This window comes from Medicago truncatula, chromosome 3, assembly GCF_003473485.1.
Source record: "Medicago truncatula cultivar Jemalong A17 chromosome 3, MtrunA17r5.0-ANR, whole genome shotgun sequence".
Taxonomy (NCBI): Eukaryota; Viridiplantae; Streptophyta; class Magnoliopsida; order Fabales; family Fabaceae; genus Medicago; species Medicago truncatula.
The window spans coordinates 23,015,852-23,031,627 of record NC_053044.1 but is presented as its reverse complement, the minus strand read 5'-3'; the positions used below and the strand labels follow the sequence as shown (position 1 = coordinate 23,031,627).

At 35.5% G+C, this 15,776-nt stretch overlaps 1 protein-coding gene across 1 annotated transcript; it reads right to left on the bottom strand.

Annotated features, from left to right (window-relative positions):
• Window positions 1-12,336: 12,336 nt before the first annotated feature.
• LOC120579562 (uncharacterized) lies at window positions 12,337-15,431 on the bottom strand. Its single transcript, XM_039831988.1, has 6 exons — window positions 15,185-15,431; window positions 14,852-15,096; window positions 14,434-14,674; window positions 14,112-14,359; window positions 13,946-14,034; window positions 12,337-12,609 (listed from the first exon to the last, which is right to left on the bottom strand). Exons 1-5 carry the CDS (start codon window positions 15,429-15,431, stop codon window positions 13,984-13,986), a joined length of 1,032 nt encoding a protein of 343 aa, XP_039687922.1. The 3' UTR covers window positions 12,337-12,609; window positions 13,946-13,983.
• Between the last annotated feature and the right edge of the window lie 345 nt (window positions 15,432-15,776).

The window sequence follows — 15,776 nt, the reverse complement described above, 5'->3', positions numbered from 1 at the left end:
CATTGTATCAGTTTTGGAAAAATGGTTTGGTCTGCAAAAGCTAAGTTGGCACTAAATATAGAGTCAGTTTAAGGCAACTTGACAAGAGCTCCCTTGCAAAGGAAGGTAAAATGCGAAACAGTGTGAAACCCAAATTACCCTTTTTAGTTACTTGGTATTCCCTTGCAAATTCTATATATTAATTAAGAAAAATTGGTTGGACTTAGTCAAAAAGAAAAATAACAGTATTAAATATGATCAAATTATTTAGAATTTCTTCTATTATAAAATATCAAACTCAAACGTGTGATGATGGTACAAGTGAAAATATGTCAAAGTTTTTGGTACTTTTTTTTTTTAAGAAAAAGCGGTTAGTACTTAGTATAACCAAAATCGTGTGATGCCTGATGACAAAAAATAACCTCAACGTGAGTGTGAGTAATTTGGCCTCCGTTGATGTTTTAATTTCATTTCTCTGTTTTTTTTTTTTTATTTCACCTCTTAAAGGTATATTTTGATCACATTAAGAAGCATAGTTAATTTTGTATAGGAAATAGAAATTATGAGTTACTAAGAGCATAAATTAACATCACCCTTTTATAAAATTGTTATGAATTCATTAATGGCATGAGAAAGATAAATTAAAAAAATTGAAAAAGAATATAGTAATAAATACTCCTAGTAAATAACATAATTAGAAAATAAGTATTAATGTTTCATTGGTATTGTAAAGTTATTTATACAATTACACCATTTTAAATTCATTCATTAAATGATGTATGTGGTTTATAATAAAGACCATATACATCATTAACATTTTGCAATTTTTCTAGACGAATACATGACTATCTTTTTTAAGACACCCAATAAACTATCTTATCTTATCAGCCTTAGTCCTTGCATTTTGGTCACACGCACACATAGGGTTAACGTTTCAACAACTTACTTCTTTTTTCTTTCCATAAAAGGTTACTTCATTCTTTTTCTATAATATTTGTAATTTTGTATTAATGTATTTTGTCACTTATACTCGTCCAAAACGTTAACCGAACGTTAAGTGTGATGATGTGTTAATTATTGTTGCCATGTTGGATGCTTATGTGTGACTTTCACATTGGAGAGGGATAAGAATGAATGTAATATCCCTTCCATCTTCTGGAAAAAAATTAACAAGTTCATATCTTCATCTTCCTTCATACCCTCCCTCTCAAAACATTCCAAGAGACAAAAATAAAATATGATTTGGGGATCAATTTGTGTTTATTCTTTCCCTATTCTTTTTTTTTTAAACATCAAAGAATTATTCAATTTTCAACAACATCACAAGATGAGATGAGTTGCTTGGCATAAGTCACACGTACACATGAACAAAGAATCAGATGCAAGACACAAACAAAACAAACGCCTAAGCCCCCTTGTAACGCCCATTTTCGTTAATTGTTTATTTAATCGAGTTTAGGCGATTATATTATATTTATATAATATATGCATGATTATGGTATGATTTGAATGATTTACGTTTATGTTGATGGTTTAGTTGATATTGTGATAAGTTATGAGTTTTGGAAGATTTGATAAGATTAAGGGATTTATTTTATTGTTAAATAAAATAAAGATTTGAAAATAATATAAAATATTTAGTTGAGGGTTGTTTTGATATTTTAGATAGTTTTGGGGGAGAAAGTGATATAAGATAAGTAATTAAGAGGAGATATAAAAAGGTTAGACCTAGTTTTAGAAAAACATTGTTGTACGTACGTTTTGGAGAAAAAGGGAGAAAAAGCCAAGAGAAGAGAAACCAAGAGGGAGAGCTGCGATTCTGCAAATTAAGGTAAGGGTGAGACTAATAATTCAATAATGTTAGTTGTTGTAATTCTGATGATTAATTGACAAGGTTAGGATTGATTTAGAAATGTTTTGGAATTAGGTCAAAACCCAAAAATTGATGATCAAACGGTAAAACTTGATTAGATTGATGTAGAAACCGTCCTATAACCTTAGAATATGTTTAGGATGAATTATGGAATCAAAATTAGGCTTTGAACCATGTTAGTTGATGGATTTTTTAGAAAAACCGTTTTCTGCCCGAGCCTATGTTCATCGCTCGCCTTGGCGAGGGATGATCCTCGCCTCGCGAGTGATGAACTTCATCGCTCGCCACGCGAGCCTTTCCCCTTCGCCTCGCGAGTTCCTTTGGGTACCGCTCGCCATAGCGAGCAACCTTACTCGCCATAGCGAGCTAAGGCAGAGAGCATGTTAGATTTTGTGTTTCGACCTTTTTAGTTGGACCTTGAGTGCCTTTGAGTGCCTGAACATACCTAGTAATGATTAGGATTGAATGTAGGGCAAGGTTGGACCCAGAACAACTTTAGTTTGGGAATTGTTTGGTACTCGCCATGGCGAGTAAGAACTCTCGCCTCGCGAGCACTTCCAGCTTTGAGTGTCTTGAGTGTTTGTGCGATCTGTGTCGCACATTTGGATCAAGAGTGAACCCCTTTATGATAATGAGACCTAATGATGACGTTAAATGCAGTCTGTAGAGCTGTTTCAGATATGTTGATATGTAATTGAGTTTTGATTAATGTATTGTGCAAATATGTATGATATGAAGGTTCAATTATGATGTAAATGAATTGCTATTGATATAATGATATCATCATGTTATGTGACTTGATTATGCTGCTGCTGTTATTGAACTAAGTGCATATTGTATATGAGTATGATGAAATGATAAAGTTTAGCTCCAAATTATTGAATGCATGTTGATATGTCGATTACGATGTTTTGTTCATAAGAGTCCATGCATAGCATTTCATTGAGCTTAGTCCTCACCACGATTATTAGGAGCTTTGTCCTCCGCACGTTTTATAGGAGCTTTGTCCTCCGCACGATTAAAGTATATTAATGCTTATGATGACGATTGGTACCACATGCATATAAGGAGTCTAAGAGCATCGTCACATTGTCATGTCCATAATGCTATGTTGTTGATGACGATTGAATATGTGAATACGTGATACTTGTTATTTGAATATGCAAAGTTATTCAAGCATGATTATGATTGTTGATGTTAATTATTGGACCGTCATAATATTCCTAAGGGCTTGAAAGCCCTCCAGAAGGGTTTAGGCGCCCTATAGAAGGGACTTTGGAGGCCTAGGCGCGTCCTCCTCAGGGCGCCGTCTACCTCGGCTTCTAGAAACCTCTAGAAGTCGCCCTAAACCGCCTAAATGAGCTAAAAAGACTAAAAACCCTGCTTTCTTAGAGCTTAAGTCACGCAGGAAAAAGCCCATTAGCAGGCTATAAATAACCCTCTTGGGGTCATTCTAAAAGGATCCATTATTCAGTCTAAAAACCCCTAGATTAGAACCCTAATCTGCGATTCTTAACCTTAGAATCTTTACCGTACTTTTTCTGCAAGTACAGTTGGCGCCGTCTGTGGGAAGAGGTAAAACTAGCCTCGACCACGTTTCTAAAGAAAAATCGTGATTTGGAAACCCTTAACCTAAAAACCTAAATCGCATCTCTCATGGTGATTTAGGAACCCAACCCCGCCATCTCTCCGATAAGTTATTTTTCCTCCACCGTCATAGGTTTCACCACGCCTCCTTTCAACTTTCAAGTTTACCATCACGCCACCAACCCTGCTTCATGGCCTTCCTGCTCCGTCGACGCCGCCGAGATAGATAGGAAAGGCAGCCTTGTCGTAAGTCGCCTAAATATCAGTAATACCGTGTCAGGTTGTTACTTTCTAACTTTGTTACTCTCCGTTCATCCTTTTGTTGCAATTCTTAAATTAACGTAAGACTATGATTGGCTCCTGACCTATATTATTTGAGTCACGTACTTTATGTCCGTCGTTTGTGCTACATGTATATAATTTGGCTAGCTTCGATATACGTGACTCAAACATTGTTTTCTGTGATGCGATTCGGTTTGATATATATGGAGATTTGTATCTTTAGTTATTTAATCCTTGTTACAATCCATAACAGTAAGAACCGTGCTATTATAGATATACCATGAGTGTTAATAAGCTAGTTAATTACGATTGGCTCCATAAATATCAGTAAGATCCGTGCTATTACTTGTTTCTAACTTCTATTTCCCAACATATGGATATTGCCGTATTCATTTTAGACTTTCTTGTCCCTCTATTGGGGTGAAATTCTTAATTGATAAACATAGTGTTCTCTGGCATTTATTTGACTATATGCATATACAGATGCTTTCGTAATTTATTCATCGCATGCTTGGGTTTTTTAATTGCACATGTGTCATAAAGTTTAAGTTACGCTACTAGTTTTTAACTCGCTCAACTAAAGCAAGATTATTATTTACTTGATATACAATGCCCAATATTTAATCTAATACTAGTTTTCATATATGCATTGGTTTTTCGGTGGATATATATATGCACTAGGATATATATATGCACTAGGCTTATAGTTTTTTTGGAAATAATCTAGTATGATAATGGATATTTTGGAGACAATAGGTTGGACTTTCATCCTTGATTCTATTACTACTACTACAGCACGGGTATTGTACGATCATGAGAGATGTATTATATAAAACAACACCAGGCACAATCATTGACGTCTTTATTGCATAAAATTTAAGAGGATCCCACACATAGCATCACGATCATATGTTTTAACTGTTTCATGACAGCTTTTCAAAAATGAAAGCATAGGTGCATATTGAGCAGTTCTTGTTAATGCAGCTGTAATCTGGTTCATGATTTAGTTTTTTAGTTTCTAAATAAATTAGAAAGAACAGGTGTAGACTGATGCTATATGATGTATGTTTCATAATTATCATCGCCGCTGCTAGAAAGAAAGCCGCAAGCAATCAAACTCAAAGACCAGATAAGTTTTTGCTTCATTATCATGATTGTCGTTCATTGATGTTTGGAAAGCTTCAAAATAAATGCGTTCACATTTTGGAGACATTAGCATATATATATGATAAAAGTTCCTCTATTATTTAAATATTGCACCGGTTTAATCAAATATATGTCTAATCATACACAATCAACTGTTATGAAAATAGACTCATGTTTATTCAGAGAAACATGTTTATTCAAAATTGATTCTTTATGGATTTCTAGTACTGGTTTTGAGTAATTTCCCATTATATGTGCTTTATTAGCTTAAGAAGGAACATTGGACTTAGATTTTCCATATATTCAGAATTTGCTTTCTTTCATTAGCCTGTTTTTTGGACATCATTACTTTAAAAGTTGATGAAAAACTACTTCTCTGTATGTTACTTCTTTATAAGTTTTTTATTCATGACTTCATTTGTTTAATCTGGCTTTAACAAATGAATTCTTATAAAGATTATGATTAACATGCAATAAGTCCAATTTGGAATAGAATAAGCCCTGATATAATCCGGGCTGCTGATTGTGATAAATATAATTAGGGATATTTAATGATTACAAAAATGCCGAGGCATATATGCTAGCTACTCACAAGGAAACTTTTAAATTTTTGTAACTATTCACTTCGGTAGTAGTCGAATCCGGCTAAAAGATATATTATGTTTTGTTTCAGGTCAACACAACTTATATATAAAGCAGCAGATCGAAGAACTTAACTGTCAGATTATATACAATCACACCACGAGGAATGAGCCCAGACAAATGCTCAAAACAACGAGGACCGAATAGCCAGAGCAACATCGTTCAGAAGAAAGCTAACGACAAGGAATTATATAGGAACGTAACGAATTTGAATAATCAATGATAAAGCAAGTAGAAAGGAGTTTGTTGTTTTTTCTCTCAAGGCCAACAATCCCAGACAAAGATCAGCGCATAAGAAGAAGTCAAATGGAACGTGGCGTGCCTCCTCAATTTTCAAAATTAATATTCTCACAATCCAGGTGACATTGTTATAATTCGATATACTAGAATGCTATATACGCAAATTGGTGGAGAAATTTGGTAGTAGAATTTAATGAATATCATTTATCTTTCGACTAGTTTTTTGGCATAATATGTAGACAATCAGTTTTACCAATGGCAAAGTTACGGCCAAGATAACATCAACAAGCAACGACCGGGAATGGATGTTTAGTTCCAATCTAATAAGAAGTAGAGGCGAGCTAAATAAAAGAAAACAAATTAAATAATAGTTAGTTTCTATTAAATATGATTGCATATGATTAAAGGACTCGTTTATTCATGATACTGATTACTTTGGAAGTTTGGAAGAATTGTTATATTTCAGATAAATCAAGTTTGGGATACTAACAAGCCCGCCAAGGGCTAGATGAATAAAAGGAGAGAACTCGCCAATCAACACGCCATAATTAAACGAGCATGGATGCAATAGTCCCGCCATGGAAAACATAAAGATGAAACGCGGAGTTATATTCTAAAATAACCTTTTCGACCTTTGAGATTTGTTTTGCAGGTTTTTTATAAGAGGAAGTTTCGATTTGAGATTTGTTTTGCAGGTTTTTTATAAGAGGAAGTATCGACAGTCCGACCTTCTTAAAGGCGACTAAAATTCCCGGCCAGTATGACCTTCTTAAAGGCTGCTGAGACTTAAAAATTAGTACGACCTTCTTTAAGGCGACTAAAAATCCCGGCCAATATGACCTTCTTAAAGGCTGCTAAGACTTAAAAATTAGTACGACCTTCTTAAAGGCGACTAAAAATCCCGGCCAGTATGACCTTCTTAAAGGCTGCTGAGACTTTAAAAATCCCGGCCAGTATGACCTTCTTAAAGGCTGCTGAGACTTTAAAAATTAGTACGACCTTCTTAAAGGCGACTAAAAATCCCGGCCAGTATGACCTTCTTAAAGGCTGCTGAGACTTTAAAAATCCCGGCCAGTATGACCTTCTTAAAGGCTGCTGAGACTTTAAAAATTAGTACGACCTTCTTAAAGGCGACTAAAAATCCCGGCCAGTATGACCTTCTTAAAGGCTGCTGAGACTTTAAAAATCCCGGCCAGTATGACCTTCTTAAAGGCTGCTGAGACTTTAAAAATTAGTACGACCTTCTTAAAGGCGACTAAAAATCCCGGCCAGTATGACCTTCTTAAAGGCTGCTGAGACTTTAAAAATTAGTACGACCTTCTTAAAGGCGACTAAAAATCCCGGCCAGTATGACCTTCTTAAAGGCTGCTGAGACTTTAAAAATCCCGGCCAGTATGACCTTCTTAAAGGCTGCTGAGACTTTAAAAATTAGTATGACCTTCTTAAAGGCTGCTGAGACTTTAAAAATCCCGGCCAGTATGACCTTCTTAAAGGCTGCTGAGACTTTAAAAATTAGTACGACCTTCTTAAAGGCGACTAAAAATCCCGGCCAGTATGACCTTCTTAAAGGCTGCTGAGACTTTAAAAATCCCGGCCAGTATGACCTTCTTAAAGGCTGCTGAGACTTTAAAAATTAGTACGACCTTCTTAAAGGCGACTAAAAATCCCGGCCAGTATGACCTTCTTAAAGGCTGCTGAGACTTTAAAAATTAGTACGACCTTCTTAAAGGCGACTAAAAATCCCGGCCAGTATGACCTTCTTAAAGGCTGCTGAGACTTTAAAAATCCCGGCCAGTATGACCTTCTTAAAGGCTGCTGAGACTTTAAAAATTAGTATGACCTTCTTAAAGGCTGCTGAGACTTTAAAAATCCCGGCCAGTATGACCTTCTTAAAGGCTGCTGAGACTTTAAAAATTAGTACGACCTTCTTAAAGGCGACTAATTAGTACGACCTTCTTAAAGGCTACTAATATTCGACCAACAAAGTCCGACCTTTTTAAAAGGTGACTGATAGTTTAACATCAACAAAACGCCTATGAAAGGTTTAAAACCTTATAAGGGCTCTAATTCAGCGAATTCATGAAAGCGAAGTCTTATTATCATAGCAAAACGATTATTGTATGAGCAAATTATCTATAAAGGCTTAACTTCGCTCAGAAATTTAAAAGGAACGAATCCTTATTAAGGAGATTAAGCCAAATTTTGATAAAGGGAGAAAAGAAGATAATTCATAAAAAGAAGCCAACGAACGTTTATGGTATGAACGAATTGCCCATGAAGATTAAACTTCATCAACCCTTATAAGTTAAGGATGCCCAAAGAGGACGCCCAATCAAGGAACAAACGATAGTCTTCTCATAAACAGAACCATCCCGCCCAAACATTTTAAAGCGTCCCGACCGCATAAAGAATCAAAAGCACCACGCCTTGTACCAAGCCTCGCGCTTGGGGGGCTGTGGACCGTCATAATATTCCTTAGGGTTAAAAGCCCTCCAGAAGGGCCAAATCCACATTATTAATCACCACGCCTTGTTCCAAGCCTCGTGCTTGGAGGGCTGTGGACCGTCATAATATTCCTAAGGGCTTAAAAGCCCTCCAGAAGGGTTTAGGCGCCCTATAGAAGGGACTTTGGAGGCCTAGGCGCGTCCTCCTCAGGGCGCCGTCTACCTCGGCTTCTAGAAACCTCTAGAAGTCGCCCTAAACCGCCTAAATGAGCTAAAAAGACTAAAAACCCTGCTTTCTTAGAGCTTAAGTCACGCAGGAAAAAGCCCATTAGCAGGCTATAAATAACCCTCTTGGGGTCATTCTAAAAGGATCCATTATTCAGTCTAAAAACCCCTAGATTAGAACCCTAATCTGCGATTCTTAACCCTAGAATTTTTACCGTACTTTTTCTGCAAGTACAATTATGATTCAGATTACTTTGATTAACATTATTTTGTTATGAAATCTCACCCCTTCTGCTTGAAAATGTTGCCCTTCGTATGGGTAACTTGCAGGTGATCGTGCTTAGTGTGCAGTTACCGTCGTGAGTGGCCTTGCCTTCACTGTGTCGTCTAGGTCGCTCTGATACGTAACGGGATGGGGTTTAATGTTATACATGCTTCATTCTCTTACGTGATTAATATGTTATTTTTATAATGTTATGGATTATGATATGAACTGTTTTGATGGGGCCTACGTGCCAAACTGATTTATGGATTATAAATTAAATTCTGCTGCAATCTTTACGACTTTTGGTTAAATTATTATTTAACTGTTTTGGATCATGTTATATGTGATATTCCGTTGTTTATGATGCTTACTCTGATAAATGTTTTAAGAAATTTGTATATTGGAAAAACGGGGTGTTACACCCCTCATCACAACCACCAGTACATAAAAAACTACCTGAAGCATCACAATAACATAAAAGATCTCTTGTGGCCTCTACTCCAATAACATAACAACATAATTAAAAGCTAAAATTTTCCTTCATTACCAAATTTGTCGTAGATTCTGAAGCCAAAATTCTTATCACACATAAATATTCAAAAGTATTCATTTAGTCCCATTTCTAATAGACTGATAAAAAAATCGGGGTTATTTTAAAAAGAAGAAAATTAAATTAGAAATTTGTTGTTGTTGAGATTGTTGGTGGTGATGAAATTTCACTATGTGTTGTTGTTGTTGAGGAAGATGATGAATTTGTTCATCTTATCAATAACCCATGCTTTTCCCCATAGTTCTGAACACCAAAACACATGGTTGCAAGGAAAAAAAAAATCATAGATTTGAGCATGAACAACCATGAAATTTTGAGGAAATTTAGGATTTTTTATGTTTATTATGGTTTTGGGTTGTTGGATTATAGATTTTGAATTGATGATGAAGAAGAAGATAAAGGGGTAAATCAATTTCGAATTTAGATTTTGAATATGATAATTTCTAGGCATAGGTGTTGGTGAGCATGAGTAGTGATGGAGAAGATGAAGGAATTGGGGGCATTGAAGAAGTTGAAGGCAGAAACATAATTGTGGTCATTTTGGTCCCTCACATAGTATAACGCACACATTAGCACCGTTAACACAAAGTTAACGTTTTGGATAAATTTGACTAACAAATCAAAATGGGGGAGTTTTTGGTTCGTTTAATTGATCTAAGGACGTAGCTGATAGCGAGGTACACTTTCAGGGACCGGAATGAGGGTTTACTCAATGAGATGTTTTAATGAGTTAAGTGATTAGTAACTTTTTAATTAAGTGGTAAGAGGCACTAGGCCCAATATGAGATGAGACGACCTATACCATTAGTTGGAGTAAGGATGACATTGGTGAAAATTAGGGTTGAACTTTTCATTTCATATATTCACACATAAGGTGGCTAGAGAGAATATTAGAGAGAATTGAGAGAGAAGAGAAGATAGAAGGAGAAAGGAAGAACAAAGTGAAGAAAAGAGAAGAGCAAAGCTAAGGTTCAAGAGGGGAGCAAAGCTAATGATGTGTTTGAGCATGAATGCCTTATTTTGGTGAATTATTTGAAAATGGACGATTTTTGTGAAAATAGACGAACTTTGGCAAAATGTTGAATTATGATTTGTTAACTTACAAATGACTTTGTATTTATGATAGTATAATGAAATAAGAGTGAATCAATGATTGATATGTGAATAATATATTGGTTATCATGATGTAAACGATCGCTCGTCTATTGTGCAATATTGTGCCTTATGAAGTGATTTTTACTTCTTTGTTGTGAAAACTTGTTGATGATGATTGATAATGATTATGATGTGAAATATATGATGCTTGATAGTTAATTTGTTGTGATGTGTGGATGTATTTTTGTGGCAATGCAAATGATGAGATTTGATAATGATGAGATTGACAATGATGAGAATTGATAATGATGTGTTGTAGAGTTATGCATTGTCGTGTCAATACTTGCATTCCATGAATTCGTAACATATTTGACAATGATGAGGGATCAATCAGTAAAATCATCTCCGATATCCAAATGTTACCACATGCATGTAGTAGATTTGTGTTTAGAGCATTACATGCATATGAGCTATGTGAATTATGTGAATCATGTGGTTTGGTGAAATTGGTTATTTGACGGATTATGTGACTTGGTGAATTATACGATTGGTGAATAATCTGGAGTTATGTACTTGAAGTATATTTGATTGGTGATGCGTGTACACTTGAGTTGATGTTGCTAATTTATGAATGATGTGATGATTTATTTATGATAATATTCGCATGATGATAGTATTCTAGGATGATGAGCATGTATATATGTGGTATTTGAAATCCTTGAATGCTATTTCTTTGATTAGATTTTATTATGTGGAATATTATCTCACCCACCAGTGGTTGTTTGGTTGACTGCCTCGCCATTTTTATAATGGTGTACACGACGTGCAGGTTTGAGTTTGCATTGCTTGTAAGTGCTCGAGGATTATCTTGGAGCTAGCTACCTCTTTATGCTTTTGCTTGGAGTCTAGATTAGGCTCTGATTAGGATTGTCTGGACTTATGCATTTTATGTTATTTATCCGTTGTTGGATTTATTTTCCGAGATTGTTGTTATGTATTTGAGATCTGAGCCATGGCGTTGAGATATTTTTATTCATGTACTTGAGGATGATTACATGTTGCTGAGATATTTATGTTGTTAATTTTTCCGCTGCAAGTTTTATGAAAAACAGATTATGCATGTTTTGAGAAAATGATGACGTGACATCTAAACTCTTTTGAAGTAATGATTTATTGCATTCGAGGTTTAGGGTGTTACAGTCGTCCTCAAGGCCTTTGAACCAAGTCATCACATCGCTTAAATAAAGGACAAAGAGCTTACACTTTGCCACTAATATAGTATGTGATAGTTGAGGATGGTGTTAATGTGTTCCACATGTTCAACAAGATCAATTTTTCCGTCATAGAACTCTAGCTTCTGCGGCTTTTCAAAGGCACGCAGGATAGGAAAATCTAAGATCTTTCTTGTGAATGGACGGACCTCAACAGTAGCGAGGGCGACAACATTCAGGAGAATATTCATCTCTTCTTCTACGACCACAACAGTGAGGTGGAGAATCTCTTCGACTTCGACGTGGTGGCAGAGAATCTCTACGGCCACATCGAGGCAGTGAGCGGCTACTACTTCCTTCATCCGAGTGACCCGGAGGATTACCTCCTCCTTGATGTAATTTTACTGAAACAGAAACGACATCTGCTATCACTACCAAAGTAGAGTTTTGCTGGTTACCCTGTGCAACTTCGAGTTGTGTAGCAATTTCTCTAGGAATCTTCCCTTGATTCTGCTCCACTCGCTTGAGTCTTTTGTTTTGTTGTTGAAACGGAATCACAAGACTCGAAAAGAGTTTGTTAGCGTTGGGAAGCAATGGAGGAAGATTCTGGTTTAAATTCAGCACTTTTTGGAAAGAGTCTAGAACAATGTCATAAGCATTTTTTGGACCTTCCACCTTAATGTTGAATAACACTTTTTAACAAAGTTAGATGCAAAAAAAAGGTCGACTTTTTACAAAATATAATCAGTTAAAAGAGCAACTTGTTTACTTTTACTAAATTAAAAGGTCGACTCTAGTACGCTGTTTTTCTTTCCATCAAATTTGCAGTAAAAGAAATCAATATTAAACACATAAATGACGTTCTTAATTACTCAAAGCACTCCTAGTCTACTATAAACCATGTCAAATATTGGTGACCACAACGATTCGTAACATTTATCATAAATAAGAAACAAGTCATGCCTCATGCAGTCCTTTATGAACGACCATTACAACACCGAATCCATAATTCGTCCGAGTAGAGCTGCCATAAAAGAACGAACCAGATCTACACTAGAGTACTCCGCCTCCTGAGGATTCAAAAAAAGTAAATTATTGTGGTTGTAAACAATGTTAAATGTGGCTAATTAGACCAATCAATGTATGCAGCTTAGGCAATCAAAATCAATTAGAGTTTCTACAGCTTAACTATCCTTGTTTTTCCATCTCAAAAAAAAACAAAGAAAGAAAGAAAGCTTCTGCTTCTCTACTAAAAAAATAATCAAGAGTCCATATAAAACCCAGAACAAGAGCATTGTATGGACAAAATAATAATAAAGAAACAAAACAGGTTCCAAGTTTCACAAATAATAAGGAATGACTAGACAACCACCAGTCCATTGAAAGATCAGAGTAGTACCAGGTACTAAATCCTAATACCTCAATGTGATGCATGTTCACGATTGTAAAGATTTAACACTTGTTTTAATCATAATCTATGAATACTAGCTACAATGTAACTACTAGCAATAATATCAACCTAACCCTTTTCCATATATCAAAGAAAAAGGACTTTTGCAGTGAATCTAATTACATAAAATAGAACACATCTTCACCTATATTTCCATTAATGGAGTTTTCTTCAAAGAATTTGTTAGTGTTGTACAAGTCATAATAATTACTAGTCATTGGACAGGGAAAATAATTTCTAAAGAGGCAGCTGATAGGATACTTAAAATAAGGAGCGATGATGGATTATAATTAGGGATTGTTGGTTATCTCATTACGAGTATGCATCAGCTTATATAAGCCTTGTACCACTCATGATTAGAATCAATGAAGAATAATAGAGTTTTCCTTTCTATATTCTCTCTAATTTCTGGAGTCTGATCCCTACTCGAATTGGGTCGTATCATTTGGTACTTTCATTCATGATCTCGTATTCCCGCGAATCATGGTCAGTTATGGAGCTTTCACTTTTTCTAATATAATTATCCTTGCTATTTTATAGTTGTTATAGTTATCTCATTATGAGAATGCATCAGCTTATATAAGCATTGTACCACTCATGATTAGAATCAATGAAGAATAATCGAGTTTTCCTTTCTATATTCTCTCTAATTTCTGGAGTGTGATCCCTACTCGAATCGGGTCGTATCATTCTTTCTTGTGCTGTTCTATGATGAAAAAACATATTAATTTATGCACACTAGAGGTTTGCTCTGCCCCCTTAAAAGATTGATCTTGTAACATACCAACATGTCATGTTGAAAATTTGAAAATTAAAAAATGCTTCTGACAGAAAAAGAAGAGAAGGAAAAAAAAAAAAAAAAAAACGAATCAACTAACTCCCCAACAGACTTAACTAAGAACATTCCTAATGTCAATTTCCAGTTTTCCTACATGCAGTAGCTTGGAAAAAGGTACCTCTTTAGTTTACCAATGTTTTCTTTGATCAAGCATCACTAGATGTTGCTTTCCCCGTCCTGGACTTGGTCTAGCAATGATGCAGACAACTGCACACCAGAAAGCGACCACGGTTAGAACAAGCAAAATTAAAACTAGCTGATAGGGTTTTGATCTTGAAGGTTACCTGTTCAGCAGTTTTTAGAGGACTCCCACCAGAAATGAGTGTTGACCAGAGCCAAATGACATTGGCAGTGGAGGCGAGTGATGCACAAACTTTTGAAGGTGCAGAAAGAAGAATGTTATACCTTCTTACAGAAAGATCATAAAGAAGTTTTGAGAACCTAACATCACTAGAAAGCAACATAATACTTGCAGGGGCATGATTTTTCAAAACCCACTTTAACATATCAAACATGATGACTTTGTACACATCTGAAATAAAAACACCATTATAAATATGGAGAAGTTCATAAAATGTGATTAATTATGAATGAATAAGTAAATACCTCCACTGGGGACGTGACATAGGGGGATGCCTGCGGTGGAGAGTGCATGTTGAAGCCCACTAGCGATGAGATTTGTGTTTCCATAAGCAGAAATGGATAGTTTGCCACGAAGGTTGGCTTTTAAGAGAGCTAATCGAATATTATTAACAATGCAGTCAATACTGTCAAAGTTTGTTGGAATTTGGCAATTTCCAACGTCCCACCAAACTGAGATATTTGTATTTGCATTTTCCATAGTCATCTACAAGTCAAATTATAAAATGGTGAGAAGGGATGGTTGTGATGATTTTTGCAACTCCATTCAATTTGAAATTTCTTGAAAAGAGGATTCAAAAAATTTGAGACCTAGTTTTTGAGTTGTGTTTGGGTTGATAAATGAATTCCATACCATACATAGGGTTTAGATTTTGAAGGTTACCTGCTGAATTGCGTTAAGGAGTTTCCAAGAAATGTATGTGGGCCAATGCCAAAATATATTGGCAGCTGCGGCGAGGGATGCATCAACCGGTGAAGGTGCAGAAAGAATGATGTTGAACCCTTGCATAGAAAATTCATGAAGAAAACTTGAGAAACTATCATCACTGGAAATCAAAAGAATATTGGCAGGGGGAGGATTCTGTAACGCCCATATTAACAAATCCGGCATGATCCCATTGTAGACACCTGAAATAAAAACTCGGTTATGATTGATTATGGAGAAGTTCATAAAATAAAATAATGTGATTATTATTATGAATAAAAAAGTAAATACCTCCTTTGGTGGGGAGGAGACGGAGGGAGGTTCCCATGATATAAAGTGCGCGTCGAACCTTACTAGGGATGAGATCGGAGTTTCCATAAGCAGAAATGGTTAGTCTGCCATGAAGGTTGACATTGGAGAGAGCTAAGTGAATATTCTTAGCAATGTAGTAAATGTCATCAAAATTATTGGTTGGAAATTGACAGGTTTCAATGTCCCACCAAACTGAAATATTTGCATTTGCATTTGCATTTTCCATAGTCATCAACTACAAATCAATCAATATAAATCTGAATGTTTACATAGTTCAGAAAAACCGACCCCAAAGTATTGAGAAATATAAAAAATCCAAGCAAGTCAAAAATTAACATACCGATTAAGTAGTTCCCACGCAATAATCCTTTGAATCTGATTGCTACAAACAGACAAATAAACAAGAAATTATGCGTTGCATACAGCGGCGAAGCTAGAGAAAATTCTACGCGGGGGCCATAAACAAAAAATTATTTTTAAAACCAGCATATGAAATTTAAGGATAAAATATATTTTTTGTCCATAAATTATAATTTTGTAGGTTTAATCCTTACAAAAAAATTTATTCAAT

What these genes read in the sequence shown, in the direction of transcription:
- LOC120579562 (XM_039831988.1), bottom strand. Translation starts at nt 15,431, where the DNA reads ATGGAAAATGCAAATGCAAATGCAAATATTTCAGTTTGGTGGGACATT. An exon ending in TCCTTAACGCAATTCAGCAG is followed by an intron (nt 14,675 to 14,851) that starts GTAACCTTCAAA and finishes TTTGACTTGTAG; the next exon opens with ATGACTATGGAAAATGCAAA. An exon ending in CTCTAAAAACTGCTGAACAG is followed by an intron (nt 14,035 to 14,111) that starts GTAACCTTCAAG and finishes TCTGGTGTGCAG; the next exon opens with TTGTCTGCATCATTGCTAGA.